The 21,561-nt window shown below is 44.1% G+C and overlaps 1 protein-coding gene across 1 annotated transcript; it reads right to left on the bottom strand.

Moving 5' to 3' along the window:
- Window positions 1-140: 140 nt before the first annotated feature.
- Window positions 141-20,392, bottom strand: LOC133055150 (zinc finger protein 729-like). Its single transcript, XM_061140603.1, has 9 exons — window positions 20,156-20,392; window positions 16,802-16,995; window positions 16,283-16,409; window positions 15,929-16,021; window positions 11,487-12,826; window positions 4,590-4,694; window positions 4,057-4,183; window positions 3,700-3,792; window positions 141-1,651 (listed from the first exon to the last, which is right to left on the bottom strand). The coding sequence occupies exons 2-9, from the start codon at window positions 16,814-16,816 to the stop codon at window positions 357-359; spliced, it is 3,195 nt and encodes a 1,064-aa protein (XP_060996586.1). The 5' UTR covers window positions 16,817-16,995; window positions 20,156-20,392; the 3' UTR covers window positions 141-356.
- Between the last annotated feature and the right edge of the window lie 1,169 nt (window positions 20,393-21,561).

The raw sequence follows: 21,561 nt of genomic DNA, 5'->3' as shown, positions 1-21,561 counted from the left end.
CCTGGTCAATAAGATCCCCTGGAGAAGGAAATGGCAACCCACTCCAGTATTCTTGCCTGGGAAATCCCATGGACAGAGGAACCTGGGGGGCTACAGTCCATGGGGTCACAAAGAGTCAGACACGACTAACCACGCACACCTTACCTTACCTTCCTTCATTTATTCGACACAGTAGAACAACTGAAGTGTATCGGTTGGGTTAACATCAGATTATTCCTCTGTACCAATGCATATATCTAACTGGATGAGGATATTATGCCCTTCCACTCTCCACATTCATACGATTTCTTACAGTGTATACTTCTTAGCCACCGTCTGAGGTAGCCGTTTTCCTCACTGTGTTTTGTTTTTTCCTACTAGTTTCCAGTGACATAAAATAAAACGTAATTGACCACTGAAGGCATGACCACATTTCCTGAGTTCATAAGGATCCTCTCCTGGGCCAGCCCTCTGCTGTCTCCAGTGGGTGGCCATCGCATCACAGGCTGTCCCATTAAGACCATGCCCCTGTTAGCCAGGAGCCCACTGATGCCAACTGGTGACTGAGGGGCCAGAGGAGGCAGGTGCATTGTTACTGTGTTCAGGTTTTTCTCCTGGAGGACAACACTGCTCTGGGGGGACTTCGCTGAGGGAGGGATTTCCTTGACTAAGTGAGTTTTCAGGTGTTTATTGAGGACCGACTTCCCTCTGAATGATTTCCCACACTTGCTGCATCTGTAGGGTTTCTCCCCCGTGTGGATCCTCTGGTGTATCACGAGCTGTGGCTTCTCGATAAAGCCCTTCCCGCAGTGGCTGCATTCAAAGGGCTTCTCTCCCGTGTGAGTCCTCTGGTGCTTAATGAGACCCATTTTCTGGGAAAGTGTCTTCCCACACTCACCACACACAAAGGGACTCGTGCCAGTGTGAATCCGCTGGTGTGCCGTGAGACACGTCTTCTGGCTGAAGCCTTTCCCACACTCGGTGCACGTGTAAGGTTTCTCGCCGGTATGGATCCGCAGATGGACCATGAGGTTTCCTTTCTGGATGAAGCCCTTGCCACACTCGCTGCAAATAAATGGTTTCTCTCCTGTGTGGGTTTTCTGGTGCACATTGAGACCTGATTTTTTGAGGAAGGCTTTGCCACATTCGGCGCACTCGTAAGGTTTGTCCCCCATGTGCATCCTCTGGTGCTCAGTGAGCTGGAACTTTCTGAAGAAGGCTTTCCCACAGAGGTCACATTGATGGGGCTTCTCTCCTGTGTGAAGATTCTGGTGATCAGCAAGCCAAGACTTCTTGACAAATGCTTTCCCACATTCACTGCACACATGAGGCTTCTTCCTTTGTTTAGTGTGCTGATGCTCCATGAGTTGGGACTTAGCGCTGACGAGTTCAGGGTGAAATGGTTTCTTGTCAGCATGGCGGCAGGATTTCCCACCTGCAGGAAGCTCAGCAGGGCTCTTTATTTCACAGTTCGGGCTCTCAGAGAATAAACTTGAATTTGATGTCTCGCTTCTTCCATGTAAGTCAAACACATCATGATTGTGCCTGAACAGAGCTCTGCTCTGATGGCCAGAACTGTCCAGTGGGTTCTGTTCAAGCCATTGTTCTAGTCTCTTCTCCACTCTCTTGTTTTGTAAGTGTTCCAGCTGGTGGCCATCAACTTTCCAGACTTCTAGGAAAGAAAAGAAGAATGAATTCCTCCATCTTTTAGATCTGGAAATAAAAGGTTTTTTGTTTGTTTTTTTTTTTTTGCCTTGTGGCATGTGAGATCTCGTGGCTTCCCTGATGGCTCAGATGGTAAAGAACCTGCCTGCAATGCAGGAGATGCCAGTGTGATCCCTGGTTTGGGAAGATCTGGAAAAGCGAATGGCAGCTAACTCCAGTATTCTTGCCAGGAGAATCCTATGGACAGAGGAGCCTGGCAGGCTGCAGTCCATGGGGTCGCCAAGAGTAGGTCAGGACTGAGCAACTAATACACATGTGGGATCTTAGTTCTCCAACCAGAGATCAAACCTGTACCTCTGCAGTGGAAGTGCACAGTTCTAATCCATGGACCACCAGGGGAGTCCCAGAATAAAGGTATTTTTTAAAATACTTCGATGTGAGGTGTCTTTTTAGTAATAAGCCTATGGTATGAGTGTAAATAAAACTCCATGTTTAATATTCTTCATACACTGGGGGGGAAAAAAAAGTCATAATGAATAAAGACAGATTTGGCTACTTTCTAAATACTGTAAACTATGAGCAATGTCCTGTGAGCAGGAGACTGCAGGCTGCAGGCCTCATCTACATTGTGATGGATGGACTCATTCAGTCCACAGATCCTGACTGATGACCACGGTGGACCAGGAATGGTGCTAGTGTTGGGGAGTCACAAACGTACTCCTCAGGTGCACAGAGCCTATGCTGTAGTGGGGTCAAACCACTTCACAGGGCAGAGGCAGAACACGAGGAAAGCAGCTGTAAGCTGTGAAAACTGGTGGGAAGGAGTGATGAAGAGGGAGAGGGGTAGAGGAAATCCAGGCTCAACTTGGAGGAAGAAAGGCCTCCCCGTGGATCCAGCATTGGGGTTGCCGGGAGGGGGAATGAAGAAAATGAAACAGCGACTTCCCTGGTGGTTTAGCAGTTAAGACACTGCGCCTCCAGTACAGGGGGCTCTGGTTCAATCCACAGTGTGTCAGTCGCTCAGTCGTGTCCATGACTCTTTGCGACCCCATGGACTGTAGCCCACCAGGCTTCTCTGTCCATAGAATTCTCCAGGTAAGAATACAGGAGTGGGTAGCCATTTCCTTCTCCAGGGGATCATTCCTACCCAGGGATCGAACCTGGGACTCCAGCATCACAAGCAGATTCCTTACCATCTGAGTAAGATCCCATATGTCATATGGCAGAAAAAAAATGTTTTTTAAGGGAAAAAAAACAAAGAAAACGACACAGCAGAGAACTGCAACCACATCTAAGTTACATCTTACATTCCAGAGAGCTGCTCCCTTTCCTAAGAGGAGCCCCAGTGTGCACTGGTCCATGACGCAATTTAATTCCATCACAGCCCTTTTCACCCCATGGTCATATTATTTATTTTAAATCTTGATTAAATTGATGTCTCATCCTCTTAGAACGAAAGCTCTCAGGCTACTTGTTTTCTCAGCTGCTGTAACATTCCAGTTTACAATAGATTATCAAAAAAATTCAGAGGAAGGAATCAAGGAAGCAGTCCCACGTATGAAACAGACTGGGAGGTTTAGGAATAAGACAGAAATCTCTGGGAATAAGATGGTCTGTCATGACAATCAGAAAAAGGAGAATTTTTATGTCATAACAGGGAACATGGTTACCTGGGACTTAATGCTACCAGGATATGAGGGGAAAGAAATGAAAGCCTTCAGGAATACAATGTTAAGGTCTACAACAAATGAGAAGAAAGTTCAAAACTAGTACATACACAGAGGAATTAACTGGAAGTAGCCAAGAGTTAGGGCTTCCCAGGTGGCTTTAGCGGTAAAGAATCTGCCTGCCAATTCAGAAGACATAAGTGATGCAGGTTCAATCCTTGGGGCGGGGAGAACCCTGGAGAAGTGAATGGCTAACTCCATCCAATATCTTGCCTGCAGGAACATAACATCAGGAGAGAGATGCACAGAGCCTCCAACCCCCTCGCAGCTGCGGCTCTTCTCTGACTATCATCTCCACGGCCTGTTCCCCTACTGGTCTCTTACTCACCTGAATGGGTCCGACAGTGGACTTCATCATCCATCGTCCATGGTTCTCCTTGATCCAATTTGGAGAGCACCTCTGGTGTGCTTGCTTGAAAACCTGTTCATGGGAAATGACAGACTATTTAGGCCCAGTGAGTTCGCCTTGGGGTCTGTGAAGACGGTAGAATGCTACATGTGAGGCCAAAACAATCTCACAGCCTACAGAGTCAAGGCTTTTCTCGCAGGAGAAGGGATAATACACCCACTTCTTTTGGGCCAGAGAGGACACCGAGCATCACAGACACTCCAGAGCTTTCAGAAGCTGAGAAAGGAAAGGCCACTGACTGGGAACCTGGTCAGTGACCCAGGCAGCCGTCCTCACCCACGGACACCAGGTTGCTGTGGTTCTCCAGCATCACGTCCCGGTACAGGGCTTTCTGATCAGGGGCCAGGAGCTGCCACTCTTCCCACGTGAAGGCCACGGCCACGTCGTCAAATGTGAGGGTTTCCTGTAATAAGAAGGTGTCTAATGACGATGTCATCTTGATGATGTGGAAGAAAAGTTAAAGGTGTTCTGCTCATTTCCACTTTACAGGCTGCACTGAGATATCCAGTAAGGCTTTTATTTTAATATATCATTAAAGAAGCAAATGCCGAATACAATATTCTCTAATTGTGTAGTCAGCCATCCATTCATTTATCCAATTGGAACTTTCCATAGTATGTAGAAATAAATCTTCTTGTTAAGCTAGAAACACTACAACCTCATATATATACATATATATGTGTATATATATATATGACAGGAAAAGATATACAAATTTATACTTTATGGAATAATGGAAGTGATTTTTCACAGGCCTCTAAAACTCCATTAAGGAACAAAGGAAAGAATAAAACAAATCAAAAAGTCACCTGGGCCTGAATCATTTTCTTCTGTTCTCTGAAAACACCTGGCAACCGGGAGGCTCTGTTGATGTGTCTCATGGATCTGCTCTCAATTTCTGTTCTGAAACTTGTCTTCAATCAAGCATATCCCAAGAAAATGCTGCTACCAAATCCTGTAACTTCTTCCTCCTTCGACTGATTCTTTTGCTTCCGGGGACTCAAGACCTTGGGAGGAGGAGAAAATCCAAGCTGAGGGTACATTTCCTCTGGGCTTGGATGCTATCGCTGCTCCTGGGTGCTCATCTTAGCCCAAGACCCACAGCACTGCTGAGTGCCCCTTCATTTCCTGGCCCAGAAGAGTTTATACCTCTGGCCAAGAAGTCTAAGCTTCTCACTGTGCTGGTGATATATTCTTTTATTCTGTGAACTTGAAGTGGTGTGACTGTCAAAGGAGATGAGGGAATCGAGATCCATCCCAGGAGCAGGCCTCAGGGACGTGAGAATCACAAGTGGCTCTGTTATACTAAAGAGACCACATGGGAGGAGAGGCACTGGGCACTGTTTCCTTTAAATCATGGGCACTCAAGGACCTCGTCAAATGTTCTTATACGCCCTGTGAGTACACGCACTCATTTTGAAAACCAATGCACTGGTCAAACCAGAAACACTTTCTTATAAGTGATAATGTTAATATCTTAGGAGGTTTCAAATACATAAAAATTAAAATACAAAGTAATCATACATAATTAAAGTTGAAGTGCTCTAAAACTACTATACTTTGGCCACCAGATGAGAAGAGCTGACTCATTTGAAAAGACCCTAATGCTGAGAAAGATTGAGTGCAGGAGGAGAAGGGGATGACAGAGGATAAGATTGGATGGCATCATCGACTCGATGGACATGGGTTTGGGTGGATTCCGGGAGTTGGTGATGGACAGGGAGGCCTGGTGTGCTGCGGTTCATGGGGTTGCAAAGAGGCAGACACGACTGAGCAACTGAACTGACTGAACTGAAAACTACTATATTGTCAGAAGAAAGCACAAAAGTACAAATTAACATAAGAATTTGACAAACAAAAATTATATGTGGTATGTACTCTTCAGTGTCATAATGCACACTAACAATTCTCTTAAAGCACATAGATTGTGGCACTATCAGAAGAGGGAAATGTAATAACAAGAAACTCATACACAACAAGGTGTGATTCTGACACCAATTTGATACATAGTTCTTTTCTAACACATTATGAAGCAATTCTATAACACCAGCTGAATGTCCTACACTTCAGCTCAATTCTGCCGCTATGAACCTGAAGATAATACAAATTGCATGAGTTACAGATTCAGTCCTATGAGACTGGCCTCTACCCTCTGCTTCATGTGCAAACACAAGTCCAGGTTGTCACCTGTGCTTCTGAGCAACTGGCCACCAATCCCAGGTTCCAATAACCCCCTCCTTGGGCAGATTAATTTGCTAGAGCAGGGAATTCTCTGGTGGTCCAGTGATTATGGCTCTATGCTTCTACTGCAGGGGGCACGGGTTTGATCCCTGGTCGGGGAACTAAGATCCCACATGCTGTGTGGCACGGCCAAACACAAAACAAACAGAAATAAAACCAAGACCAAAAACAAAACAGACAAAAATATGCTAGAACACCTCACAAAACTCGGAGAAACATTTTAGGTTCTATATTTATTTATAAAAAGATGTAACTCAGGAACAGGCAGATGGAAGAGATGCCCAGGACAGGGTATGTGTGGAAGGGCGAGGAGTGCCCCCTACAGGAGGGTCACTCTCCCTGCATCTCCACATGTTCAAGCCAGAAGTAACTTCACTCTGAAGAATACATCTAAGAAATAACATCCCTCCAAAACTCTGGGGCATTCCTCCAAAAATCTGGGTTGAACCAGAGGACACTGTCATGAATTTCCATAGTAACATTATTCATAATAAACTGAAATGTAAACAACACACGTTTCATAAATAGTCAGAAAATCATATATTCAAACAATAAAATAATATTGGAAAAGTACAGTCTTTGCTCAGCTTGAAGCTAAAAATGCCTTTTACATTTCTCAAGGACTATAAAAGAAAAAGAAGTATACATGAGAGAATGGTGGCATGAAAACCCCAAAATATTTACTATGTGGATATTTAATATTTGCCTGACCCTGTTACACAGGGGGGAAAAAAGTACACCTATGTGCAAAAACATGAATGATTCTCACAAATATTGAACCTGACATTAAAAAAAAAAACACATGAAAAAAAAAAAAAAACAACACATGATATGAAGAAAACTCTAATTTGAAAAGATACAGGCATCCCAATGTTCACAGCAGAACAAACTTAAAATAGCCAAGACACAGAGACAACCCAAGTGTCCTTCAACAGATAAGCAGATAAGGAAGATGTGCTGTATACATATATACAGTTGAAAATAGGCAAAACTAAATAAACTATAATGATGAGGAATGAATAATCATAACACCTTGAAGAAAAACACGAAAGAATAAGTTAACATTAGAAAATCGGGCCAATATTTTTCAGCAATATCATTATCAACATGAAATGATACTTATTTGAAAGAAAAAATGCTCCCCTAGAAACCCCAAAGCACATCTACATACATAGCTGGTTAGAAATGCTCAAGCTCATTTCTTAGTAATAACTCAATCATTAGCAATGGGAACTTGAAATACATGATTGATTAAGACCAGCCAGGACTTCCCAATAAACTGGGATATGGGTGGCCTTGCCAGATGTCACCTTGCCAGATGATTAAACAAAAAAAAATTCTGTTAGCAAATAACAGAGTGTTCATGTATGTCAGGGAGGTAATGGTGCTGTTGCAATATACCAATATTAGGAGGTGAGTGCAGGTTTGACAAATATTTTCTGCAAAAAGAACAGACATTTTCAAATTTGCAGGCCAAAATGTCTGTCACGACTATATTCTGCCTCTGCTATGTGAAAGCAACACAGGCTATACAAAACAGATTGGCATTGCTGGCTCAGTCTCTTGTTCTGTAGTCAACTCCTCAATTAAAAGCTAAACAAGGTCCTACAGTATAGCACAGGGAACTATATTCAACATCCTGTCATAAATCATAATGGAAATTAATATCAAGGAGAATGAATATATACATATTTATATATATGTAACTGAATCACCTTGCTGTACAGTAGAAATTAACATATCATTGTAAATCAACTATACTTCAGCAAATTTAAAAAGAAAAACACACACACAAAAAGCTAAAATACAGATGGTTTGGAACTACTGCCCTGGGATGTACAGTCTTCTGTTGCACCAGCAGAAACTGGAACCTCAACGCAACTACCAATGCAACCATTCTTGGGATCCAAATCTTCAGCCATCACACACCTCTCTGTACCAGACACTGACTACACTACACACTTCCTTATTAACCCAAAACCTGGGCCAGACACCCTCATGTGATGATCCAGTCCCCGCCACCACTGAGCCCCGAATTAAATCCCCAACCTGAATCTGACACTGCGATCGTTGTCAATGCCCCTGAAGAGGAAAAGTTAAAATTTTACATAACCTCCTGCTTGTTCTGCCTCTGCTTGCTCCTTGCAAAGTCTGGATCACTGCTCACGTACTCTCAGAAAGTGGGGACTTAAAATACTAGGAACTGGAGCTTATCTCACTCACCCTTGTCCTGCTCTTTGCAATTGCCCGGCCTCTGCAATCCTGCTTAATCATGCCTGTCCCTGCAAAGGTCAGGCATCCCCCTCCCCGTCTTGACCGCTGTTCCCTAGCGCGTGAAACCCCTTAGTTTAAACCACCCTATTAGCAGCTAGTGTTGCCCACTGTCTGTCTCTAAAAACTCTATAAACCCTTTGTTTATGGCTCAGAGCTTGGAGTGTGAACCCCTCTGGGCCCACCTGCTTAATAAACCCGAATTCTCCAACTCTCAGTGTGCGATGCTTGGTTTCTCTATTACTGGTTTCTGCAACACATGTACACTCTGCAAGCCGAGTGACCTACAGAACCCCAAGGCCTGACAAGTGGAAGAAGAGTATTGATCTCTACAGAATCTAATTACACTAATTCACAGGACACGCCCCTAATCCAACCCACAAACTCCACGTCTCAGTTCAGTTCAGTTCAGTCGCTCAGTCGTGTCCGACTCTGCGACCCCATGAATCGCAGCACGCCGGTTCTCCACAAGTCCGGTACCCACCTGGTTCCCCTTACACATAACCACCTCGGCATTTCTACCCTCCCCTTCCGCCCTCTGGCAATAATCTCAGGGGTCCAGACGACACCAAATCCACGTATCATCCTGGGCGAAACAATACCACCGCTGTGACGACAACAACAACAAATTCCAGGGTCAAAAACTTCGTACTAACTTGATTTTCCTCAGACTGACCAACCGCCTAAACAGCGCCGTGCTTCCGTGAACTGCTTTGACCTCCAGAACTGTCTACGGAAGCCGAGGTGGATCTGGGATGTGCAGGAGCTGAGGACCCGACTTCCGGTACGTCCTAGAGAAGCAATATGTCTGCGCCCAGCTCACCGCGGCCCCTTGGGAGCAGCCATGTTGGCACACCTGACGTACAGAATACCCAGGGATGCGTCTTTGCCCCAGAAGCTGGCCATCCTGGCCTGGTGAGAAGCCACTGAAATTCTCTCATTTCCTGGCACTTTGATTCTTGTAGAAAATGGGGACATTTTCAGTCTCAGGCTTCGCGAGACAAAACTGATGTAGACTAAGGTGCTTTCAAGCCTGCTAGGCAGGTAAGTAAAAGGCAACGGTATATATTATCCACTTTGTAGTTAAAAAAAAAGAAATCCAAACAGAAAGGTAGGAGTTCAGTCGTCCTATTGGCAGCGGAGATGCACTCCCAGAAAGGGAAAACAATACATCTGGTAAACGGACACCACGGAAAGCTTCCGGAGGGAAAATAGTTTGCAGGAAGCTGTTTGTTTTTTTTTTTTTTTTTTTAGAACAGAAAGCGATTTCCAGGAGCTGTACAATATGGGGCTAGCCATTAACAGGGAAAAGAGCAGCAGGGACTACCCAAGTTGTGACTGGGGGTTGGGGTTGGGGAAAAGGCCGCCAGAAGTGAGGCCATTAATGGTGTGGAATCGATGGGAAAAGCTCGACTTGAATCCATCCCACCATAATGTGAGGGTGGTGATGGGGACAGTAACTCAAAATTTAGGGCAAAGAACGTCAAAACTAAGTGTGCATCAGGCCGTTGTTAAAAATGCAGGGTCCTCAATTGTAGCCCCAGAGGTTCTGGTTTCAGAGCTGGGGGACATGGCTAGGATATTTTCATTAAGTTTCTCAGAGAATCTAAGGCAGGAAGACTGTCATATACAATCACTAGAAACCGTCCTGGAATATTCTCTAGTTACTATATTATGATGCAGGACTCCCATGAGTACTTAAGTCTTAGCTCAAATTATATCCAGAAAAGCTTGGGATGGGGAACCTCCCTCATTGTTACCAAAGCATCCATGCGTGTGTACTATCTCGCTTCAGTTGTGTCTCAGTCTGTGCCACCCTGTGGACTATAATGTAGCCCACCAGGCTCCTCTATCCATGGGATACGCCCGGCAAGAATACTAGAGTGGGTTGCTGCTCTCCTCCAAGGGAAATTCCCAACTCAGGGATTGAACCTGGGCCTCCTGCAAAGCAGTAGATTTTTTACTGGCTGAGCCATCAGGGAATCATACATATGTATAATTGAATCCTTTGCTGTACACTTGAAACTAACACAGCATTGTAAATCAGCCATATTCCAATAAAATTAAAATATTAAAAACAAAATAGAATGGTATTAAGAAGTGCGGCATTTAAGAGGTGACTGGGTCCAAAGGGTGGAGCCCCCCTGACTGGGAATAGTGCCTTTATAGAAGAGAACACACCCCCGCTTTGCCCTTTCCCCAACATGAGGATACAGTGGGATGACCGTCTTCTATGAACCAGGAGTCCTCATTAGATACCAAGTCTGTCTATGGCTGTAATACCCTGAATGTGCTGATCTCATCTGAGCTGAAAAGCTCAGAGGGTCAGGCCTGCTTAGTACTTGGATGTGAGATACTAAATCTGCAGGCACCTTAATCTGGGACTTTGTAGCTTCCAGAACTGTGAGAAATGAATTTCTGTTTCTATAAGCTACGCAGGTGATGGTCTTCTCTCATAGTAACCAGAAGGGACTAAGAAAATATCTCTTTCATTTAGTGTATGTATTTACATCCTCTTACTATTAACAGATTAGCTGATGTACTACTTAAAATAATACAGTTACCTCAAAGCTCTCTCTGGGCGACCATGGGTTTTTTCAAGGGCTTAATCACCACTGTATCCTCAGCTCCTAAGACAGGATCCAGTAAAAAGGGAAGTATTCAACAAATACTCAGTAAATGAACAAAATGACTCAATCTAAGACTGAGGCAAACTGGCTCGATCTAAATCCCTCTGCATAATATAAAATTTCTTAGAGTTTAAGGTAGACATCCCAGTTTTCAGTCAGTCCTTCACCTTGCCCTGGAGAAACAGAATTGATATATATATATACACGTCCCATAGCCCACCAAACCAGTATTAGCCCTGTTTGTTCACGGGAACCTTCCACATACAAATTGTATGCTTAAAAACTTCACCTACTTATTTCTTCCACTTAGTTGGACTCAGGCTTCCTTCATTCGTTCATTCAACTGACACAACAGAGCAATTGATGTGTTTGTGTTTGGGTTAACATCAGATTATGCCTCAGTATCAATGCATATATTTAACTGGATGAGCATATCATGGGTTCCTGGTCTCAGCATTTATACAGTTGCTCTCAGTATAAACTTTTCAGTCACCATCTGACCTAGATATTTTTGCTCAACGATTTCTAATTTTTACACATAGTATGTCTCGAGTTTTTCTCCTAGGGGTTTTCTGTGACACAAAATAAAACATAATTGACCACCGAAGGCACAACCATGCTCACTGCGTTCTTAAGGGTTCTGTCCTCTGCAGACCCTCTATCATCTCCTGCGGGTGCACACCTGCCCACAGGTGGTCCCGTTATGATGATGTTCCTATTTGCTAGGAGTTCACTGATGTTGACTGACGGCCGAAGGGCCATGGAAGGCACCTGCACAGCCACCAAGTTAACGAGGTTCTTCTGCTGCATGGCATCACTTGTCTCTGAGGCAGGTTTCTCCCCCTTCATTGCATCTCCATGTTTCTCTCTTGTGTGTATTTTCCTGTGTTTACCAAGGCAAGACATGTAGGCAAAAGCTTTCCCACACTCATTGCAGGTATAAGGTCTCTCTCCTGTGTGAGTCCTTTGATGGACAATGAGCTTTTGCTTTGTAGTGAAGGCTTTCCCACAGTCACTGCATTCAAAGGGTTTCTCTCCTGTGTGAATTCTTTGATGTTTAATGAGACCTGACTTCTGGGAACAGGATTTTCCACATTCACTACATACAAAAGGAGTCTTTCCCGTGTGAAATCTCTGATGGGCGATGAGGCAGGTCTTCTGGATGAAGCCTTTTCCACATTCATTGCATGTGTAAGGTTTCTCACCTGTGTGAATTCGCTGATGTACAATGAGATTTCCCTTTTGGATGAAGCCCTTTCCACAGTCACTGCAGATATACCGTTTCTCTCCGGTGTGGGTTTTCTGATGTATGTTGAGCCGTGATTTCTTGAGGAAGGCTTTGCCACAATCAGCACACTGGTAAGGTTTCTCTCCTGTGTGTGTTCTCTGGTGTTCAGTGAGCATGAATTTTCTAGAGAATGCTTTGTCACAAAGATTACATCGATGGGGCTTCTCTCCTGTGTGAATTATCTGATGATCAGTGAGCCAAGACTTTTTGATGAAAGCTTTCCCACATTCACCACATACATGAGGCTTCTCTGTTTTTTTAGTTTTCTGATGCTCGTTGAATGGGGATTTGGAGCTGATGGGTTTTTGGCTTTGGGGGAATTTAACTTCAGGATGAAACTGTTCACTGTCAGCATGGCGACAGGATTTCTCATCTCCAGTAAGCTCATTGGAGCTCTTTATTTCATAGCTGAGGTTTTGAGAAAGTAAAGTTAAATTTGATTTCATACATTTTCCATGCAAGTCAAACACATCATGATGCTGCCTGCGCAGAAAATGAGTTACGCTCTGATGAACAGCATTTTCTAGTGGGTTCTGTTCATGCCATTGTTCTAGTCTCTTCTCCATGCTCTCATCTTGTAAGTACTCCAGCAGGTGGTCATCAAATTTCCAGACTTCTAATAAAGAGAAGAAAAATGAGTTTCCTAAAAATACCCTGATGTGAGGAATCTTTCTGGGGATGTTTTTATAAGTGTAAATAAAATTCTATGTTTAATGTTCCCTGCACATTGGAACAGTGCCACAAACCAGTCAAAAGGAAAAAGTAGTGTAAAACAGGGTTGGATAATTCACAATGAATAAATACAGATTTGAATACCTTCTAAACACTAGCCTTGCAGATATGCAGAGAATGTAAAATACAAGCAGTGTTCTGTGAGAAGGAGCCCAGAGGTTGCAGGGCACCTTATCCATATTGTGATACGGACTCATCCAGTCCACAGATCCTCACTGCTGACCGTGGTGGACCAGGAACGGTGCTAGTGCTGGGGAGTCACAAACACATTCCACAGGTGCAGAGAGCCTACGCTGTAGAGAGGTAAAACCACTTCACGGGGCAGAGGCAGAACATGAGGAAAAGAGCTACACGCTGGGAAAACTGGTGGGAAGGAGCAATGGACAGGGAGAGGGGTGGAGGAAATCTGGCTCAATTTGGAGGAAGACAGGCCTCCCATGGATCCAGTGTTGTTGGTATGAGGAGAATGAAGAGAATGACGCAGGGACTCTCCTGGCAGTTTAGCCATTAAGACTCTTCGCTTCCAGTACAGAGGGCTTGGGTTCAATCCCCGGTGTGTTAGTCGCTCAGCCGTGTTTGACTCTTTTGCGACCCCATGGACTGGAGCCTGCCAGGTTCCTCTGACCATGGAATTCTCTAGGCCAGAATTCTGGTGTGGGTTGCCATTCCCCTCTCCAAGGGATGTTCCCAACCCAGGGATTGAACCCAGGTCTCCAACATCGCAGGTGAATTCTCTACCATCTGAGTAAGATTCCACATGTCTTGCGGCAAAAAATTTTTTAAAAGAAGGGGAAAAAAGAAAGAAAATGACACAGCAGAGAACTGCAAGCACATCTAAGTTATAATCTGCACCTTGGAGAGCTGCTCCTTTCCTAAAAGAGGAGCGCTGGATCACACTGGTCCATTACGCAACTTAATTTCATCACAGCACTTTTCACCACCTAGACATATTATTTATTATAAATTTTGATAAATTCATGTCTCATTCTCTTAGAACAAAAGCTCTTGGTCTGTTTTTTCAACTGCTGTGTTTGTGTGTGGCTTAGTTGCTCAGTCGTATCCAACTCTTTGCAACAGAAGCCCAGCAAGCTCCTCTGTCCATGGAATTTCCCAGTGGTTTGGAGTGGGTTGCCATTTCCATCTCCAGGGGTCTTTCCAACCCAGGGATTGAACCCGGATATACTGCCTTGCAGGTGAATTCTTTCCCATCTGAGTGGCTCAGTCTGCTCTAACATTTCACTTTACACTTCATTATCAAAAAAATTCATAGAGGAAGGAATCAAGGAAGCTATTCCATGTATGGAGCAGACTGGGAGGTTTAGGAAGATGTAAATCTCTGTGTGAATGAGATGATCTGTCATGACAACCACAGAAAGGAGAATTTTTTTGTCCTGAAAGGGAATGTGGTTACCTGGTGCTTAATGTTATCAGGATACCAGGGAAAAGAAATGAAAGCTTTCAGGAAGTGAATGTGATGATAAGGTCTACAAAAATGAGAAGAAGTTTCAAAACTACTAAATACACAAAGGAATTAACTGGAAGTAGGCAAGAATTATGATCGAGTTGAGGCTGGAACTAAGAATGCAGGATGTTAAAATAATTTTCTAGTTAAAAATTCATCCTGAACAGCTGAGCCCCTTATAGAAGAGAGCTCTGCAGGTGGGGATAGTGGAGGTAATGTCTGAATAGCCAGGGTGGAGGCTGCACAGGAGTAAGGGTTAACTTGTAGGGTTTCCTAGGAGGGAAGATGATCCACAACCAGGTAGTTACTAGGAACTAAGGAGAGCTGCCATCGAGATGAGGAAATCGTACAGAACCAAGTCTGTGCTGGATCACACTGAGGAGGTATCAACTTGGGAGTTTTCTCCAGTGAGCCAAAGGAATTTGTTAGCTTATTCGAAAGAAGAAAACTTGGAAAGTCAAGAGATCATTGAGTAAGAGGGAAAGCAACATTAGTAAAACCTCAGTGGAGAGAAGGCCCAGTGAAGACCAGTTTACTTTGGGGCTGGCATCCGATGGGATGGTTGTGAGAAAGGAAATCAATATGAGCAGTAGAGCAGGAAGGGGCAGCAGACGGCGGCAGACAGGGATTCAAAGTTTTCTCTGTGGAGGGCTTCATTGGTAGCTCAGTGGTAAAGAAACTGCCTGCCAATGCAGGAGACACAAGTTGGATCCCTGATCCAGGAAAATCCGGCCCGCTGGGGAGCACAAGCCCGTGTGCCACAGCTGTTGAGCCTGTCCTCTAGCACCTGGGAACTGCGACAACTGAAGCTCTTGAGCTCCAGAGCCCATGCTCCAAAACAAGAGAAGCCACTGCAATGAGAAGCCTGTGCACCAAAACTAGGGAGTAGCCCCCCTTCGCCACAACTAGAGAAAAGCCAGCATGCAGCACAGCCAAAAATAAAAGTTTTTTTAAAAAGTCTTCTCTGTGGCGAGAGGTCCTGGAAGGGGGAATTTCACAGAAAATGAGGTGGAAGAGGATGGAGAAGGAAAAGATATGAAAATGATAGGGAAAAGAACACTAGGCAAACAAAAATCAAGATGGCAGTAAAACAGGTACCAGAAGACACAGAATATTTCCTAAAAAGGGATATATTCTTCTCTAAACTCCTACAATACTTTGGCCACCTGATGCAAAGAACTGACTCATTTAAAAAGACTGATGCTGGGAAAGATTGAAGGCGGGAGGAGAAGGGGACAACAGAGGATAAGATGGTTGGATGGCATCACCGACTCAATGGACAGGAGTTGGAGTAAACTCCGGGAGTTAGTGATGGACAGGGAGGCCTGGCGTGCTGCAGTCCCTGGGGTCGCAAAGTCGGACATGACTGAGCGACTGAACTGAAACTCCTACAAAGAAAAGTTCTCTGATACTGGGAGAGAAATGCAGAGAGGCACTGTTCACCCATCCTTCAACCCCCTCGCAGCTGTGCTCTTCTCTGACTGTCATCTCCACGGCCTGTTCCCCTGCTGGTCTCTTACTCACCTGAACAGGTTCGACAGTGGACTTCATCATCCATCGTCCATGGTTCTCCTTGATCCAATTTGGAGAGTACCTCTGGTGTGCTTGCTTGAAAACCTGTTCATGGGAAATGACAGACTGTTTAGGCCCAGTGAGTTCGCCTTGGGGTCTGTGAAGACGGCAGAATGCTACATGTGAGGCCAAAACAATCTCACAGCCTACAGAGTCAAGGCTTTTCTCGCAGAAGGGAGAACACACCCACTTCTCATGGGCCAGAGAGGACACCGAGCATCACAGACACTCCAGAGCTTTCAGAAGCTGAGAAAGGAAAGGCCACTGACTGGGAACCTGGTCAGTGACCCAGGCAGCCGTCCTCACCCGCAGACACCAGGTTGCTGTGGTTCTCCAGCATCACGTCCCGGTACAGGGCCTTCTGAGCAGGGGCCAGGAGCTGCCACTCTTCCCACGTGAAGGCCACGGCCACGTCGTCAAATGTGAGGGTTTCCTGTAATAAGAAGGTGTCTAATGACGATGTCATCTTGATGATGTGGAAGAAAAGTTAAAGGTATTCTGCTCATTTCCACTTTACAGGCTGCACTGAGATACCCAGTAAGGCTTTTATTTTAATGTATCATTAAAGAAGCAATGCCTAATGCAACATTCTCTAATTGTGTAGTCAGCCATCCATTCATTTATCCAATTGGAACTTTCCATAGTATGTAGAACTAAATCTTATTAAGCGAGAAACACTACATTCTCACATATATGTATGTGTATATATAAAACAGGAAAAGATATACAAATTTATACTTTATAGACTAATGAAAGTGATTTTTCTACAGGTTTCTACAAGCCCACTGGGGAACAACAGAAAGAATGAAACAAACCAGAAGTCACCTGGGCCTCGATCATTTTCTTCTGTTCTCTGAAAACGCCTGGCTACCGGGAGGCTCTGTTGATGTGTCTCCTGGATATGTTCCCAATTTCTGTTCTGAAATTTGTCTTCAAGCAAGCATATCCCAAGAAAATGCTGCTACCAAATCCTGTTCGTCCTCCTTCGACTGATTCTTTTGCTCCTGGGGACTCAGGACCTTGGGTGGAGGAGAAAATTCAAGCTGAGGGTACATTTCCTCTGGGCTTGGATGCTATCGCTGCTCCTGGGTGCTCATCTTAGCCCAAGACCCACAGCATTGCCGAGTGTCCCTTTATTGGTAGCCCCAGAAACTTTTATACTTCTGGCCAAAAAAACCTAAGCTTCTGAATGTGACGGAGGTAATGTTCCTTTGTTCCATGAACCTGAAGTGGGTGACTGTCAAATGAGATGAGGGACAAGAGATTCATCCAGCAGCAGGCCTCAGGAGCAGGAGAATCGCAGGCAGTTCAGTTATACAAAAGGGACCACATGGGAGGAGAGGCGCTGGGCACTATTTCCTTTAAACCATGTGCGGTCAGGAAGCTACTCAAAAATTTTTATACATCCTGTGACTACACGTACTTCATTTTGAAAACCAACATACTGCTCAAACCAGAAACGCTTTGTTATAAAAAATACTGGTAATATCTTAGAAGGTTTTAAATACATAATAAATTAAAATACAAAATAATCGTATATAAATGAAGTTGAAGTGCTCTAAGACTGCTATGTTGTCAGAAGAAAGTATAAAAGTACTAATTAACAAGAATTTGACAAACAAAAATTATATGTTGTATGCACTCTCCAGTGTCATAATGAACACTAACAACTCTCTTAAAACACAGTTTATGGCGCTATCAGAAGAGGGAAATGTAATAACAAGAAACTCATACACAACAAGGTGCAATTCTGACATCAATTTCATACGTAGTTCTTTATTAACACATCATGAAACAATTCTACAACACCGGCTGGATGTCCTACACTTCAACTCAATTCCGCCACTATGTACCTGGAGATAATATCATATTTCATGAGTTAAAGGCTCAGTCCTATGAGACTGGCGTCTACCCTCTGCTTCATGTGCAAACACAAGTCCAGATTGTCACCTGTGCTTCCAAGCAACTGGCCACAGATCGCAGGGTCCAATGACCCCCTCCTTGGGTTGATTCATTTGCTAGAGGAGGGAATTCTGTGGAGGTCCAGTGGCTAGGACTCTGTGCTTCTACTGCAGGGGGCATGGGTTCCATCCCTGGTCAGGGAACTAAGATTCCACATGCTGTGTGGCATGGCCAAAAACAAAGCAAAAAAACGAAACCAAGACCAAAAACAAAACAAACAAAAATATGCTAGAATGGATCCCAGAACTCAGAGAAACATTTTAGGTATTATATTTACTTACAAAAAGATGTAACTCAGGAACAGACAAATGGAAGAGGTGCCCAGGACAGGGTATGTGTGGAAGGGCGAGGAGAGCCCCCTACAGGAGGGTCGCTCTCCCTGCATCTCCACATGTTCACCAAGCCAGAAGAATACATCTAAAAAATACATCCCTCCCAAAATCTGGGGCATCCCTCCAAAAGTATGGGTTGAACCAGAGGACACTGTCATGAATTTCCATAGCAACATTATTCATAATAAACCAAAATGCAAGCAACACAAATTTCATAAATAGTCAGAAAATCATATTTTCAAACAATAGAATGCTATGGAAAAACAACAGTCTTTGCTCAGCTTTCAAACTAAGAATGCCTTTTACATCTTTCAAGGACTATAAAACAAAAATAAAGACGTATATGTGAGAGAATGGTGGCATGCAAACCACAAAATATTTACTATGTGGATATTTATATATTTGCACAGTCCTGTTACACAGATGGGGAAAAAGTACATCCATGTGCAAGAACATAAATGAGTCTAAAAAATATTGAGCCTGACATTAAAAAAAAGTGCATGATGTGGAGAAAACTCTAATTTGAAAAGATACAAGCATCCCAATGTTCATAGCAGAACTACTTACAATAGCCAAGACACAGATGCAAACCAAGTGTCCATCAATAGATGAACAGATAAGGAATATGTGGTATATACATATATATAGTTGAAAACAGGCAAAACTAAATAAACCATAATGATGAGGAATGAATAATTACAACACCATAAAGTTAACATTAGAAAATTGGGCCAAAATTTTCAACAATATCATTATCGACATGAAAAAAGAGATCCAAGGCCTTACTTCTTTAAAAGAAAAAAATGCTCCTCTAGAAACCCCAAAGCACATTTCTACATACATAGCTGGTTAGAACCGCCCCATACACATAAGCTCTTTTCTTAGTACAAACTCAATCACTAGCAATGGGAACTCAAACCATATGATTGACTAAGACCAGTCATGACTTCCGAATAAATTGGGATATGGGTGACCTTGCCAGAAGGCACCTTGCCAGATAATTAAACAAAATGGAGATTCGTCTAGCAAAGAACAAAGTTTTCACGTTTGTCAGGGAGGAAAGTAACGGTGTGTGTTAGTTGTTCAATCGTGTCCTACTCTTTGCATCCCATGGACTGTATCCTGCCAGGCTCCTCTGTCCATGGAATTCTCCAGGCAAGAATACTGGAGCGGGTAGCCATTTCCTTCTCCAAAGTAACGGTGCTGTTGCAATATATCGTTATTAGGAGGTGAGTGCAAGTGTTGACAAATAGTTTCTGCTAAAAGTACAGACGGATTTTCAAATTTGCAGGCCAAAATGCCTCTGTCACGATATTCTCTGCCTTTGCTGTGCGAAAGCCGCACAGACAACATAAGACATATTGGCATTGCTGGTTCAGTCTCTCGTTCTATAGTCAACTAACTTCTTGAATAAAAACTAAACACCAGGATAACCAAGGTCCTACAGTATAGCACAGGGAGCTACATTCAGTGTCCTGTCATAAATCATAATGGAAAAGAACATTAAAGAGATGAAATTCACAATGTTGTAAACCAATTATAAAAGAGAAAATACAGATGGTTTGAAACTATTACCCTGGGATGTATGGTCTTCTGTCGCTTCCTTATTAACCCGAAACCTGGTACAGACACCCTCATGTGATGACCCAGGCACCCCCTCGCCATCACTGAGCGCCGAATTAAATCCCCAACCTAAATCCGACACTGCGATCGTCGTCAATGCCACTTCTACACCCTGCACGCGGAGTGAGCCACAGAACCCCAAGCCCTGAAAACTGGAAGAAAAGCATTGATCTCTACAAAATCTAATCATACTGACCCCCAGGACACCCCCAATGCAAACCACAGACAAACTCCGCGTCTGGTTCCCAAATCCAGTACCCACCTGGTTCCCCTTAAATATAACCACCTCGGCACTTCTGCCGTATGCCTCTGCCCTCTGGAGATAATCCCAGGGGTCCAGACGGCAGCAAGTCCACGTATCACCCTGGGCGAAACAATACCACTACTGTGACGACAAAAAAGAAGAAGAAAGAAAATCCAGGGACAAAAATCACATACTAAACAGATTTTCCCCAGACCGACGGCAAACCTAAACGCCCTCCTACTTCGGTGAACTGCTTTGACGTCTAGACCTGTCTACGGATGCCGAGGTGGATCTGGGCTGTCACTGGAGCTGACGAACCAACTTCCGTTACGTCCTAGACAGGCAATATGTCTGCGCCCAGTTCACAACAGGGGGCGGCCATGTTGGCAAACCTGACGTACGGAAAGTCCAGGGATGGATTTGTAGGCCAGGAGCTGGGAATAGCCTGGAGGGTGAGGAGCCCCTGAAATTCTCTGATTTCCTCACATTTCGACTCTTGCAGAGAATAGGTACGTTTTCAGTCTCAAGCTTCGTGAGGCAAAAATAATGCTGGCTAAGGTGCATAAGGCCACCTCATGCGAAGAGTTCACTCATTGGAAAAGACCCTAAGGCTGGGAAGGATTGGGGGTAGGAGAAGGGGACGACAGAGGATGAGATGGCTGGATGGCATCACCGACTCGATGGACATGGGTTTGAGTAGACTCCGGGAGTTGATGATGGACAGGGAGGCCTCGCGTGCTGCGATTCATGGTGTCGCAGAGTCGGACACGACTGAGCGACTGAAAACTGAACCAAAGGTGCTTTTAGAAGGCTAGTCATGGAAGTAAGTACGGCCTCGGCATATATTATCTGTATTCTGTATAAAATTTTGTATAAATTATATACATTATATATATGATATATACAATTATATACAAGATTGTATAATTATATATGTAAATTGTATAAAAATTTTTTATAAATCCGTATTTTTATACTTTGTATTAAAAGAAAAAATTCCAGAGAGGTAGGCGTTCACTGGTCGGCTTGGCAGTGAAGAACACGCTCCCAGAAAGCGAAAAGATAATACATCTGGTAAACGGACTCCAAGGAGAGCTTCCGAAGGAAAAAGAGCTTGCAGGAAGCTGACTTTAAGAAGAGAAAAAGATTTCCAGAAACTGCTACAGTATGGGGCTGGCCATTAACGAGGGAAAAGATCAGCAGGGGCTACCCATGTTGTGACTGGGGGTGGGGGCTCAGGAAAAGGCCACCATAAGTGAGGCCATTAATGGTGTGCAGTCAATGGGAAAAGCTCGCCCTGACTCCATCCCGCCACAAGGTAAGGGTGGTGATGGGGACAATAATCCAAGATTTAGGGCAAAGAACGTCAAAATTAGGTGTGCGTCAGGCTGTTGTGAAATTAGGCTGTGGTTAAAGAAACAGTC

This window comes from Dama dama, chromosome 4 (assembly GCF_033118175.1).
Source record: "Dama dama isolate Ldn47 chromosome 4, ASM3311817v1, whole genome shotgun sequence".
NCBI lineage: Eukaryota > Metazoa > Chordata > Mammalia > Artiodactyla > Cervidae > Dama > Dama dama.
The sequence above is the reverse complement of the archived record's forward strand: the minus strand, read 5'-3'. Positions and strand labels throughout refer to the sequence as shown.